Below are 12304 nucleotides of genomic sequence, written 5' to 3' on the forward strand. Positions count from 1 at the left end.
AAAACCTACTTGTAGCCTTCAAATCTATGCTGATGATGCTTTTTCAGTCATTTACAGCTATGGGCAGAGCAGTGAAAACATGGTTGCCTGACACACACAAATTCAGAGCTGAGGTAAGACAAGGCAGTGCTCTGCTTTCAACTCTCATGTAAACAGGCATCCTTCCATGATCTACTGAATGCCATATTTTTTCACACCTTTGAGCTTTTTGTTGATGACTTCCTTATTTAAAATGACTCCCAAGTATAGTGAAGTGCTTGCCTATTGCTCCTAAGCACAAGAAGAAGGCTGTGATGTATGTCTTACAGAGAAAATACATGTGTTAACCTGTGTTAACTCAGGCATGACTTATAGTGCTGTTGGCCACGAGTCCAATGTTAATCAAAAAGATCTTTAACTAAGATGTCTTTAAACAGAAACACACATAAAACAAGGTCATACACCAATCAGCAATCAGCTGACAAAAATGTGCCCAGACACTCATAGGAACCTAACTTTGTACAGTACTTCTGGAAGCAATAGTTCCATACTCACTAATTCAGTGTTTGCCGTGATACAGAATACAAGTACCATGCATAATGAGAACTGACTGCATACGAGTATGTATATGCATATGTATGTATGTGGGGGGTGATCTGCCAGTGTATTCATGGACAATTTCCACAAGTACTCTGAAGAAACCAAGAAAGCTGGTGACCTCTGGGAGGAGGAAAGTGGCAGGAGACTTTTCACTGTATATTCTTCTTTATCTTTTCAAATTTTTTTGTTTTGTTATGTTTTGTAGTCCAGTATGACCTTGAACTTGTAATCATCCTGCTTTAGCCTCCAAAGTACTGAAATTATAGGTATGTATTGCTATGCTTGGCTTACCTTTTTCAATTTTGTTTTTTGTTTGTTTTAGACAAGGTCTTACTAAGTAGTTCAGGCTGACCTTGAACTCACTATGTAGCCCAGGCTGGCCTTGAACTCATGGCAATCCTCCTGCCTCTGCCTCCTAAGTGCTGGGATTATAGGCAGGTGCCACTATGCCCAGCTCTTTTTCAATTTTGAACCAAGTCAATATATTACCTATCCAAAGATAAATATAAAATTAAAACAAAACCAGAAACCTTTCCTGCACACCACCAAGACCATCTCCCATGTTCCTTGAGGCACTGCCCCGGGGGAGGAAAAGGGGCCGTGCTGGTGATACATCATTGGCAGTATGAGGGGAAGGTTTCAGGAAAGGATGAGCCACAGTGACTTGAAATTCCAGTCATGACTACCACTGTGGCCCGACTGCCTGCATGAAGGCTTACCTGGGTGCTTTCATCATGGAAGCCCTCAAGGAAGCTCTCTAGCAGCTCATCTGCATTGTCAATCCGTTCAGCATACTCGCCCACAATCCAGATCATGGCAGCCCGGGCCTCAGGCTCATCCAGGGAGTCAAGGTTCTCACACAGCGTGGCAATCACGCTCTCATACCTAGGAGAATAGCACTCAGTGGCACATGAACAATGCAGAAGGCCCACAAGGGCCAAGAGAGATAAGCCAGTGCCCTATAAGGCCCTGAGAGGTGGTGAGGAGAGGTGATTTGAGTTTCATCTGCTACATGTTAGTTCTTATCTTGGCCTGGGGAGCAGAGGAGGGCCAGTTCAGGGAAGAGAAGGGAAAAAAGGGTTTCTTCTGAGAATGCTGCTGTGGCAGAAAGAAAGGAAGAGGGCAGGGGAGAGGCTCCCCTTTCTCCTCCTCCCCACTATAGTACTCTGTCCTCAAGTAGAGCCACATTGGCCCTCTTACTGCGAAGGGTGAGCACCTACTTGTTGGGGTACTTGCGGAAGATGTCCTTAATGACCACGATGGCTTCCTGGACCACATAGTTGACCTTGGTCTGGATGAGATCGAGCAGTGTGCTCACACAGCGTTCTGCAGATTGCTGTGTGGGAAGAGGAAGGGGATGTGGGTATGGTCCTTGCACCTCATTTCCAATATAACTGCTGATGACCATCTCCGGGCCAAGCGGCCTAAGTCATTCCTTGTTCACCCCTTGTCATAGCAGGAGAATAGAACATTCTCCCCTGACAATGGGGGGTGGGACAGTAAGTGCCAAATGATGGCCCCAGGACTGCAGCGACATCCAGACACCCAGACTACAGAGAAGCCAGAGGCAGCACTCCTAAGAGCAAAGATCTCTTCAAAGCTTCTCTAGGCCAAGCCTTGAGAGCAGTGACTCCTCCAGTCTGACAACACCTCTCTTATGCATTTCATAAAATGGGCTCTTGTGACCAAAAACACTTACAAAATCTCTGCTTGGGCCAGCTCTTCTGCCTGTATTCCCACACACTATGCTAATGGCCCAGTGGAGGAAAATTCTCAGGATGGCCATCATCATCATTAAGGGGAAAATGCCTCAAGATCCTCTAGCCAGCACTGGGCCCATTTAAGAGGATTCCAACTTAGTGGCCAAGGAAAATCTCCCCAAGCAAAAAACAGGAGGATGAAATGCTAGGCACAGGGTCTGGAGTGGCCTGGTGATCTTGGAGAAAGAGTCTCATGGGCAGCTGAATCAGGATCTTTGCCAGAGCACCCAACAGGAAGAGTCCCTACCCCAGAGCTCCGTCAACTGAAGCTAAGTCTACCAGGCCCTTCATCAGCTGGTGGGTGCTTCACTGTCTTAGCTGATAGTGGAGAAGAACACAATTATGATGGATTAATTTCATCTGCAGCAACTTGAAGACCTAAAGGAGACTATAGTGAAAAGGAACCCAATTGAATGTGCACAAGGGGCACTTTGGGGGCTGCAGTGCTGACTCTGAATTCTTTCCAGACCACAAACACCTGGTAGAATCTGCTAATGAGACCAATTTCCTGTTTTGAGCCTTTCTCCCCTTCTCTGACTGCAGACAGAGTTCCAGAGCCTCCTCACCTCCACCTTGATGGCACAGCGGCCAATGGCACGCACAGCTTTCCTTACAAAATCCACATCCACTTCTGTTGCATACTCTTTCAGCTCTGCCAACACCTATGACCCGAACAGAGAAAATGGGTTGGAGATACCTGATGGGGCAGCCTTTTGAAACACTCTTGGGTAGTGGGAATCCAGAGAACTACAGAATTATGGGATTCTGCTTCCTGCTCGATGTAGAAGGCCCAGGGGAGGGAAAGATCTGTCCAATGCTTCAAAAGGAAGATAGGGAATAATAAGCGGGCAGGGCTGCACAACCCTTGTTTTAGCTTCCTTTTTTTTTTTTTTTTTTTTTTGTGGTGCTGGGGATTGAATGTAGGACTTCATATATGCTAAGCAGGTACTCTATCACTAGGGTTGTTATCTCCAGCCCTAACTACCACTTTTTAATGGATGGATGATAGGTAATAATAGGGGGAATATTCTTTAGTAACAAAAATTATAGGTTTTTTTACATGCTTACCAAGCTACGGGCCTCATGTTAAACACCTCCATGCAATGAACTGCTTATGGTAAAAATGATCAGCTGACCCAGAGACCATAGCCAGTGGGTGATGGAGGAGGCCAAAACTACAGCTTGTGCCCTAGACTGTCACAATCTGCTCACCTGGGCAATGTTGGCCTGGGAAGCCAGGCGGATCATGATGTCTAGCTTCTCCAGCTTCACATAGATGGGATCATTGTATTTCACAAAGAACACCTTCATCTCATGCTTCAGGATCTCAGGCCTAATGGCAAAGTAGGGTGTCAGGATAGAGAAAAATGCAAGGCATAAGCCCCATGAGAAAACCCTTACAAGGTCTGGTGGGGCGTTTCTGGGGTCTGAAGTGGAGCCTGACATGCAGGAAAACAAAAACACCATCACAGCCTCACACTTCTGGGCACAGGGCCCCTAACAAGCCTGAGCTACCTGACTACTGCCTACCTCAGCACATCTCAGGAAGGGAAAAAGAGGGCAGCAGGCAGCAGACACCAGGCGAGGGTTCCAACCCCTGACCTCAGGCCTGTATTTCTCACCCAAGAATTAGGAATGACCTACAGGAAAGTGTTACCACTGCAGGCCTGAGTCTGCTAGTCTGCAAAGGTCTGGACTGGGGAACTCGGATGTTGGAAATGTTCACACTGTTCCTTCAGTGGTAAAGGTGGCTGAGGGTCCCCAGACTATGTACAAACAGTATGGTTTAGGCTCAACACCTTTCTTTTTCAGAGCCTGAAATTTGAAGGAAATGAAAACTTTGAGTGCTGAGTCTCAATTAGACTCTCCTGGACAGAAATGCTCTACACATTTTTTTGTTTTTGTTTTTTGAGAGAGGGTCTCACTATGTAGTTTAGGCTGGCCTTGAACTCACAGCAATCCTCCTGCCTCAGCCTCCCAAGTGCTGGGATTACAGGTCTGCACCACCATACCTGGCCTCTACACGTTTCTGTAATTCGTTTCTGGGGACAAGGTATGCTGTATGTGATCCCTTCACCAAGAGGTGGAGGGACTATGAGGATGTCTCCCATCGATTGTTCCAGACTCCATCTGTGTCTATCTCCTTTATGATTTAGTTGTGCGTCCTTACTAAGATACTCTTACAAAACTTAGCCATGATTATAACTATGTGCTGAGTTCCATGAGAGCTGCTAGTGAATCTTGAACATGGGGGCGGTAATGGGGATCCTGACACAGACACTTACATAACAGGCCTGTTGTGAGAGTCAGACTTGAGGCACTGGCACAATGGATGCCTATCTCAAAGATGGTACTTACTAGGCAGGAACTGTCACCAGCCCAGCACATTTGTGTGCACCATTGCTCCTCCCTCAAAGGCAATGCCCTTCTGCCCTCAACTGGCATCTTCTATGGCATTTTTATTAGACAAGGAAACCTCAGAGAGGTCACGCACTAACAAAAACAGGAGCAAGGCAACAGTCACCACCCAAACTCCTACTTCTATGCCCTTTCTAGAACAGAAACAAAAAACATAAAAACAAAATGGCAATGCAAAAATACCAAGCTTTTTTCCTATCGTTAGGAAAAGGGATGAGGACAGAGGGTAAAAATGAGGGCAAAAGATGAGGCAGAGAGCCAAGGGACCCAGGTACTCAGTGCTACTGTGCAGGCTGCAGGGAGGAAGGTCCTGGCCAAGGAGAAGCCTCTGGCATGCTGGGGTTGGGGTGGGGACAGGGACCCCAGGTTGAGTAACAGGAGGATGATTTCTGCAATCAAGACTTGGCAAAAACTGCCCAATCATGTGTCAGGGCTGGGCTGGGTCATGCCTGGGCAACACAAGGAACTTCTTAAGAGATTTACCATGATAAATATAGCACAGGGAGCCTTTCACACTGATCTAGATCTACAAGGCCCTACACTTTATTAAATCCAGTGACACAAGGGCACTGGGTATAAAGACACACGCCACAACTTTGAAACTATTGCTTATAAAACATTTTTATACCTCATAAATCTTAACAAATGTCTCAGTTCCATCAATATCTCTGGGACTCCAAGTGTGTACTAAGAACCAGACCAATGGTACAAGAAGGATGAGTCACTTTCCGAGAGAGAATGAATTCAAGTGGCCCTTCTCTGTGTTGCTATGCTAAAAGCAATGGGGCCTGCTGCAACTTGTGAATGTAAAATAGTTAGTTGCTGCTGCCAAATCCTGATTTCTGAGTGAACCACTAGACTAGAAATGCTGGGAGTAGAACTCAAGAGGGTAATCCCACCCCAGGGCTGCTGGGCTCTCTCACTCAGAGCTACCTCAGAGGAAGGAAGAGGTCATTCCAGACAACCCTCAGACCCAGGGCTGCTCAATGTATTTAATTTTTTTTGTTCTGTTTTGTTTTGAGACAGGGTCTTGCTAATGTAGTTCAGGCTGGCCTTGAACTCACTATGTAGTCTATGATGGCCTCAAACTCATGGCAATCCTCCTGCCTTAGCTTCCAGAGTGCTGGGACTATAGGTGTGCGCTACCACACCCAGCTTGCTCAATGTATTTCAGTCCTCCCCCCACCTCTTCTCTTGGAAGCAGTGGCTTTCTGCAGCAACCCTCAGAAGGAAGAGGAAAATGAGCTACACAGCATTCTGCTGACTTTGCTTTACAACCCCCAGGCCTCCAGGCTGTGCAAAATTCAGAAGTTCCTCACCATCTCCTTATCTTGGATCCATCCATCCACCCACCAATCCACCCACCCACCCACCCATCCATCCAACCAACCAACCAACCAGCCAGCCAACATGCTGAGTCCCTTCAGATAAGCAGGTCTAAGAACTAGCACCGGGAAATAGTTGTGGACTCTCACTGAACATTGCTTTCTAGATGCAGGGAAAAAGATGTTAATAAAAACAAAAGACCCAAGCATGGTGGCACATGCCTATAATCTCCTGAGTTCAAGGCCAGCCTGGGTTACATAGTGAGTTCAAGACCAGCCTTCACTACATAGTGAGACCCTGGTCTCAAAAAACCAAAACAGATATACAAACCATCTCCTCATCTTTCAACCTTGAGGAACTTGACTAAAGCTACAGACTCTGTCCCCAGGAAAAATGCACATGTATATCCACACAATTTTTTTTTTATGAGACAAGGTCTCGCTATGTAGTTCAGGCTGGCCTTGAACTTACTATGTAACCCAGGCTGGCCTCGAACTCACAGTGATCTTCCTGCTTCAACCTTTTGAGTGCTGGGATCACAGGCATGTGCTACCACGCTCAGCTGCCAAGGCATCTTGATGTTATCACAGTCCAGCACTTTAACATGCTGAGCAATATCCTTGGCCTCTACTCACTAGATGCCAGAAGCAGCCTCCAGCTGTGACAACCAAAATGACTCAGATATTATTGATGTTCCCTGGGGGAGCAATGGCACCTTCGTTGAAAACTCCTGAGTTCCTGAGTTAAGGTGTTCTTTCTTTTTGTTTTTTGAAGACAGGGTCTTGCTATGAAGTTCAGGCTGCCCTTGAACTCACTACGTAGTCCAGGCTGGCCCTACCTCAGCCTCCCAAGTGTTGGGATTATAGGCATGCACCACCACACCCAGCTAATTACGGTATTCTTTAGTCTTCTTGCACAGTGACAGGTCAAGTTTCCCTTCAGTGCCTGTTCCCAGGGGTATGCACTACGGTACACATGTGTGGCAGCCTTGATACCTTTTCTGCACGATGAGATTAATGTTACGCAGGGCCACATACTGCAGCTCTGGCTCAGCTGACAGCAGTGTGACAAGGGGTGGAGCCAGCTTCTTCAGCAGTGTGCCATAGTAGTCCAGGTCCTTGGACAACATCTCCATGAACTTCATCAGTACCTTCACAGCAGATAGCACCACAGCAGAGTTGGCATGGGAAAGCCTGGGTGTGACCCGCTCACAGATGCTAGGGTCCAGTGGTTCCAAAAAGAAGAGACAGAGAAGGGAAAATGTCCTGTTTTTAGTTATCAAAATAACATGTCTTCTGTATAAGGAAGATCTAGATTGTGGGTCTACTGTCTGCTAACTGACCCTAAGCAGGCTCAGGTTATTCTGAGCTTCAGTTTTCTCATTCATAAAGCCAAGACTATGATACCTGCTTCACAGGGTTGCTGGGGACATAAGTAAAACAACACATGTAAAGAATGAGCACAACAGCTGAGCACGGTGGTGCACACCTGTAATCCTGGCACTGTGGGAGACTGAGGCAAGGAGGATTGCAAGTTTGAGTTACTATAAAAAATAAAAAAGAGTTAAAGAAGGGCCGGGGATTTAGCTCAGTGGTTCCGCCGCCTGCCTCGCAAGCGCAAGGTCCCAAGTTGGATCCCTGGTACAAAAAAAAAACCTAAAAATGTAGCTTAGTGAGAAGGCCCTGGGTTCAAACCCTAGTACCTAGAACGGGGGGTGGTGGTAATCAACAGTCAGGTGAGTCTCAGCTGGGCAACCTGCACAACTTCCTCTACCTATTAATCTAGAGTTCTCATTTGTAAGATGGTGGACAATGATGCAAAGTCCTTCAGAGTTGCTTTAAAGATTACCTAGTATGCGGAAAACATTCATCAGAAGCTCAGATATTCAGAATTCAGCAAGTGGTGGCTCTCTTGCTAACCATCTCCTGACTTGGCCAGGTGACTAGGGTCTTGCCAGCTCCTGGGTCAGGCCCTGTCTGTGTCACAGTACACAGCAAGCTGACCTGAAGCCACACTACTGATCACTGGCTCTGGAGAGATAAGAAGTGGGCTGCCTCCCTCCAGGTATGCCTGAGGATGGCCAAGTAAGACAAGGCCCTGGGAAGTGGCTTATTCAGGCCTGAGGCCCAGCTCATGGCTGGAGCCTCCAGAGAACTAGGTCTGGCTGGGCTGACAAACATGAGGCCTGCTCACCTTTGGGCCTCACGGTCGTCCTTGGGCATGTAGTTAGCCAGGCAGTCCAGGATGAAGATCTGGCCCCACTCAGTGCACTCGTTCAGGGCTGTTAGCAGCTTGTTGATGGACTGTGGATTCAGGTCAAGCAGGTTGCTGCTGGGGTGAGACTCAGCGATCTCTGAGAGGGCAGCCACTGCGTTTGCTACTACCTGGTTGGGAGGACAGAAGGAACTGAGGCTAAGGATGTTGCTCCTGGCCCAGGGGAGAGAGGCTAATGACCCTGGCAGGTCAGAAGTGGGACATCCTGAAAGGAGTATGACCCTATGGGTAGAGTCTGGAGCTTTGAGGCCCACTCCAAGCACTCACCCTGCTGACTCCTCTATAAATTAGAATTAAAATAAGGGCATCTACTGTATAAAAACCAAACCAAAGCAAAACAAAACACAACACAACATGCAGCTCCAAGTGTAGAAAGCATTCCAGCTACCTAACCCTACAGTCCCAATCTACCAGTTACAGCAACTCACTCAGTGGTTGTCCACTAAGCTTTTCAGAGCCGGATTCCTTCATATCCTCTCCTCAAGGCTGCTGGAAATGGGTGCAGAGAGACTGGCATGGGATGCTATGGCCCTTCACCCACTTCCACCATAGCGGTAGTGTACATATGTGGTCTGCATTGTTTTCAGTTTTTCCCTATGACAAGCAATATTCCTGTGACGGTCATTGCAGTGTCCGCTTAATGCCATGACTGATCAGTGTTTTTGTGGGATATATGGTGGGGACAGCTGAGCCCAGAGGTTTGTGTATTTCATTCTAAATAGGCCCTGACAAACCACCCTTCAAACTGCTGCCATCACTGTGGGGAAGGAGACTGTAGTTCCCACCCAGACATGCTATGCTACTTCAAGAGTGATTCTCTACAACCCTACAAAGATGTGGTGAAAGAGGAGAGAACCACATGTTCAGAGCTTACAGATAGTGTTGGTGAGGAGATGGTGACAATGACAGTGATTGGAAGGGGAAGTAGGGCATGAGTTTTTTGTTTTTGGTACCAGGGATCTAACTCGGGTCCTTGCGCTTGCGAGGCAGGCGGCGGAACCACTGAGATAAATCCCTGGCCCTGGGCATGAGTATTGATTGTACACGTACTGTGAGCCTGGCCAGGACAGGCATGCTACCTTGCCAGCACTCTTGCTAGCTACAGACAATAAGGTCCATCTCATTGAAAAGAGGGCTGTTGAAGGTTAGGCAGCTTGTCTAAAGTTATGCAGCTAGTCAGTACAGAAAAGGGAGTCTAGCTTGTCAAAAGCATGGTACCTGAACTACCACAAGGCACAGAACAACCAGCCCATACAGCAGGGATCTGACTACTAGAAACTGGGGACTGCCTGGCAAAGGTTCAAACCAAGCTCTCCCCAAGTAACTCAGGAAGTAGTAGAGGTGTTATGCTGAGTGGCAGTGGCATACCATGGGGTTGGAGTCGGAGATAAGGTCTTTAAGGGTGTCCAGGAAGCCCTGATCCTCCACCAGCTGGGCATTGATGTCATGGAGTTTGGCTACACACACAGCTGCAGTCTTGCGCACATATGGGTCCTCGTCCTTCAGGCACTTCCGGAGTGGCTCACATAGGTACTCTGTGATCTTGTCAACTCGGATGCAGCCCATGGTCCGCACTGCTAAGGCCCGGATGAGGGGGTTGGGGTCCTCACAGTCCTGAGGAGAACCAGCCATTGGCCAAGGGCAGAAGTGAGCACTACCAACAGGCTACTATGGGATCTCCATCAAAGTAAATGCCATGTAACAGACACTAAGAACTTGTCAGATACTATGCGAGGGGCTCTGTGCATTATCTCCTCTGATCCTCACAGCAGACTTATAATACTGGCCCCAATTCACAGGTGAGGAAGCTAAGGATCTCAGGAAGTTCACCAAAAGTCACAGAGCAGAGTCGTGATTCAAACACACATCCACCTAGACCACAACCCTCAATCTTTCCCCTCCCACAGAAACACTCATTTCTAATATGTTATCAATAGGGCTAGTGAAGCTAAGGTTCTGGTCCCTGCTTTGCTTCTCATCTGGGGATCAGAAATGTAAAGGGGTAATCCAGAAGAACACAGCAGTTCTCAGATGCTGCTGAATCCTGCTCTGCCAAAGGATGCAGAGCAATCGCTATCCCTTTTTGAGGCATGAGGGGCCAACAGGCCTGGTATGACCTCATAGAGAATTAGTGAGGCTGGGCCTTGACATCCGAGTTTCTGGAGAGAGAGGGAGCCATCTGCTGGAGGAAGAGAGCCTTAGCCTGTGGGGCAGAGACAGCCTGTCAGGAAAGGAGCCTGTTTCTACTCAGGGCCTCAGGGTGCCACCTCAAAAAAATCCTAGGGAACATGAAACAGTGAACACCATTTGTACCCCCTTCCACCCAGCTCCTACTCACCTTCACAAAGGTGTTGACGGCCATAATGGCCATGTCAGGCTGACTCTTGGCATAGTTCATCAAGTACAGGTATACCAGCTTCTTTAGCTCCAGGTTGTCTGTCTGCATGCAGTTCACCACATCAGGGAAGAGGGCACTGAAAGGTCAAGATGGTGTCAGCAGGAATAGGCTGAAGACAGGAAGAGGAAGCTTTTTAGGCAGCTAAGATCTTAGGGGCAAAGGAACAGTGAGCAGGAAGGAACCAGAAAGATAAACAAGAATTTCCTTGTAAAAGAAAGACATTGGCTATGCAGTTATCACAAACACTGAACAGAAAAAAATGGAAGTTAAGAGAAAAATATTTTTTTTAATTTTTAATTTTTAATTTTTTTGGTACTGGGGATTGAACTCGGGTTCTTGCGCTTGCACAGCAGGCGGTGAAACCACTGAGCTAAATCCCTGGCCCTAATGTTTTTTTTTAAATACTGGGGATTGAACTCAGGGCCTTCACACTGAGCTACATTTCCAACTGCTTTTTTTTCCTTTTCTTTTTGAGACAGGGTTTTGCTAAATTTCCCCGCATGGGCTCAAATTTGTGATCCTCCTATCTCAGTTTACTACAGTGCAGGGATTACAGGCAAGCACTACCACATCTGGCCAAAGAGTGATTTTTTGTTCTTTTCATGGGGTCCAAATATGAGCTGTGGAGCCTGTCAAACCTATTTCTGGCTCTTACTAGTTGTATGATGCTGGAACACTTCCTTCAGTCTGAGTTTGTTTCCTCATTTGTAAGAAATGTGTAACAGAAACTCACTTCAGGGATGGGGCTGTAGCCAGTGGTAAAGCGCTTTCCTAAGCAATCATGAGGCTTGGAATTGATTCCTAATATCAGAAAAAAAGAAAAACTCACATCACATTCCCCTTGTGATAATTAAACAAGACAGTATACTTAGGTATCTGAAGGTGTTCTGGAGGGTCACAGGGAAGAAAAGATGAGTCATGCTGCTTTCACCACAAGGGCCAGCTCTGCATCCACTAGGAACCAGCAAAATATGTATGGAGCTATATGTTATGTGGCACTAAGGATATGGCATACTTCACCTCATTTAACATTCCCAAGACACCAGGAGAGCATCCCCATTCCAAGACAATACTAAAGTTCAAAAATGAAAACCTGCCTGAAGAACCAGGTCTGACTCAAAACCCACGCTTCCCATCCCATACACTACTACACTGGGTGGAACTCTTCCCAACATGATACCCAATGGTCTCAGAGTCACAATCAGTCAGTCAGCTGGGGATTTAGTTCGGTGGTTCCTCCGCCTGCCTCGAAAGCACAAGGACCCAAGTTCAATCCCTGGTATCAAAAAAAACCAAAAACAAACAACAAAAAAACCCAATAAGATGTTACAATCAGTCAGTCTGTCTGGTCTTCAAATTGAGCTACATACCCAGCCCTTTTTGTGATTTTCAGACAGGGTCTTCTTAAGTTGCCCAGGCTGAGCTAGAACTTGCAATTTTCCTGCCTCAGCCTCCTGAGTGCTGGGATTACAGGCATGTGCCACCACACCTGGCACATAGCCTTTCTTGAGACATAAAATATGATTAGAGATCAATTTTCTGTCTCTGA

General features: G+C 47.0%; 1 protein-coding gene across 6 annotated transcripts in view; it reads right to left on the reverse strand.

Moving 5' to 3' along the window:
• Ap1b1 (adaptor related protein complex 1 subunit beta 1) overlaps positions 1 to 12304 on the reverse strand; it is a 51705-nt gene that overhangs the window by 16806 nt on the left and 22595 nt on the right. For all 6 annotated transcript variants that reach the window (XM_004843403.4, XM_004843401.3, XM_087198106.1 and 3 more), the window contains 8 exons: positions 10696 to 10831; positions 9726 to 9971; positions 8277 to 8467; positions 7079 to 7300; positions 3552 to 3672; positions 2906 to 3001; positions 1800 to 1915; positions 1299 to 1464 (listed from right to left, as the gene is read on the reverse strand). In XM_004843403.4, the coding sequence (XP_004843460.1) occupies positions 1299 to 1464; positions 1800 to 1915; positions 2906 to 3001; positions 3552 to 3672; positions 7079 to 7300; positions 8277 to 8467; positions 9726 to 9971; positions 10696 to 10831 (1294 nt within the window). The remainder of the gene's footprint in view (positions 1 to 1298; positions 1465 to 1799; positions 1916 to 2905; positions 3002 to 3551; positions 3673 to 7078; positions 7301 to 8276; positions 8468 to 9725; positions 9972 to 10695; positions 10832 to 12304) is intronic.

This window comes from Heterocephalus glaber, unplaced genomic scaffold (genome assembly GCF_053883595.1).
Source record: "Heterocephalus glaber isolate CG9 unplaced genomic scaffold, H.glaber_assembly_v1.0 deba00001687, whole genome shotgun sequence".
Classification (NCBI taxonomy): Eukaryota; Metazoa; Chordata; class Mammalia; order Rodentia; family Bathyergidae; genus Heterocephalus; species Heterocephalus glaber.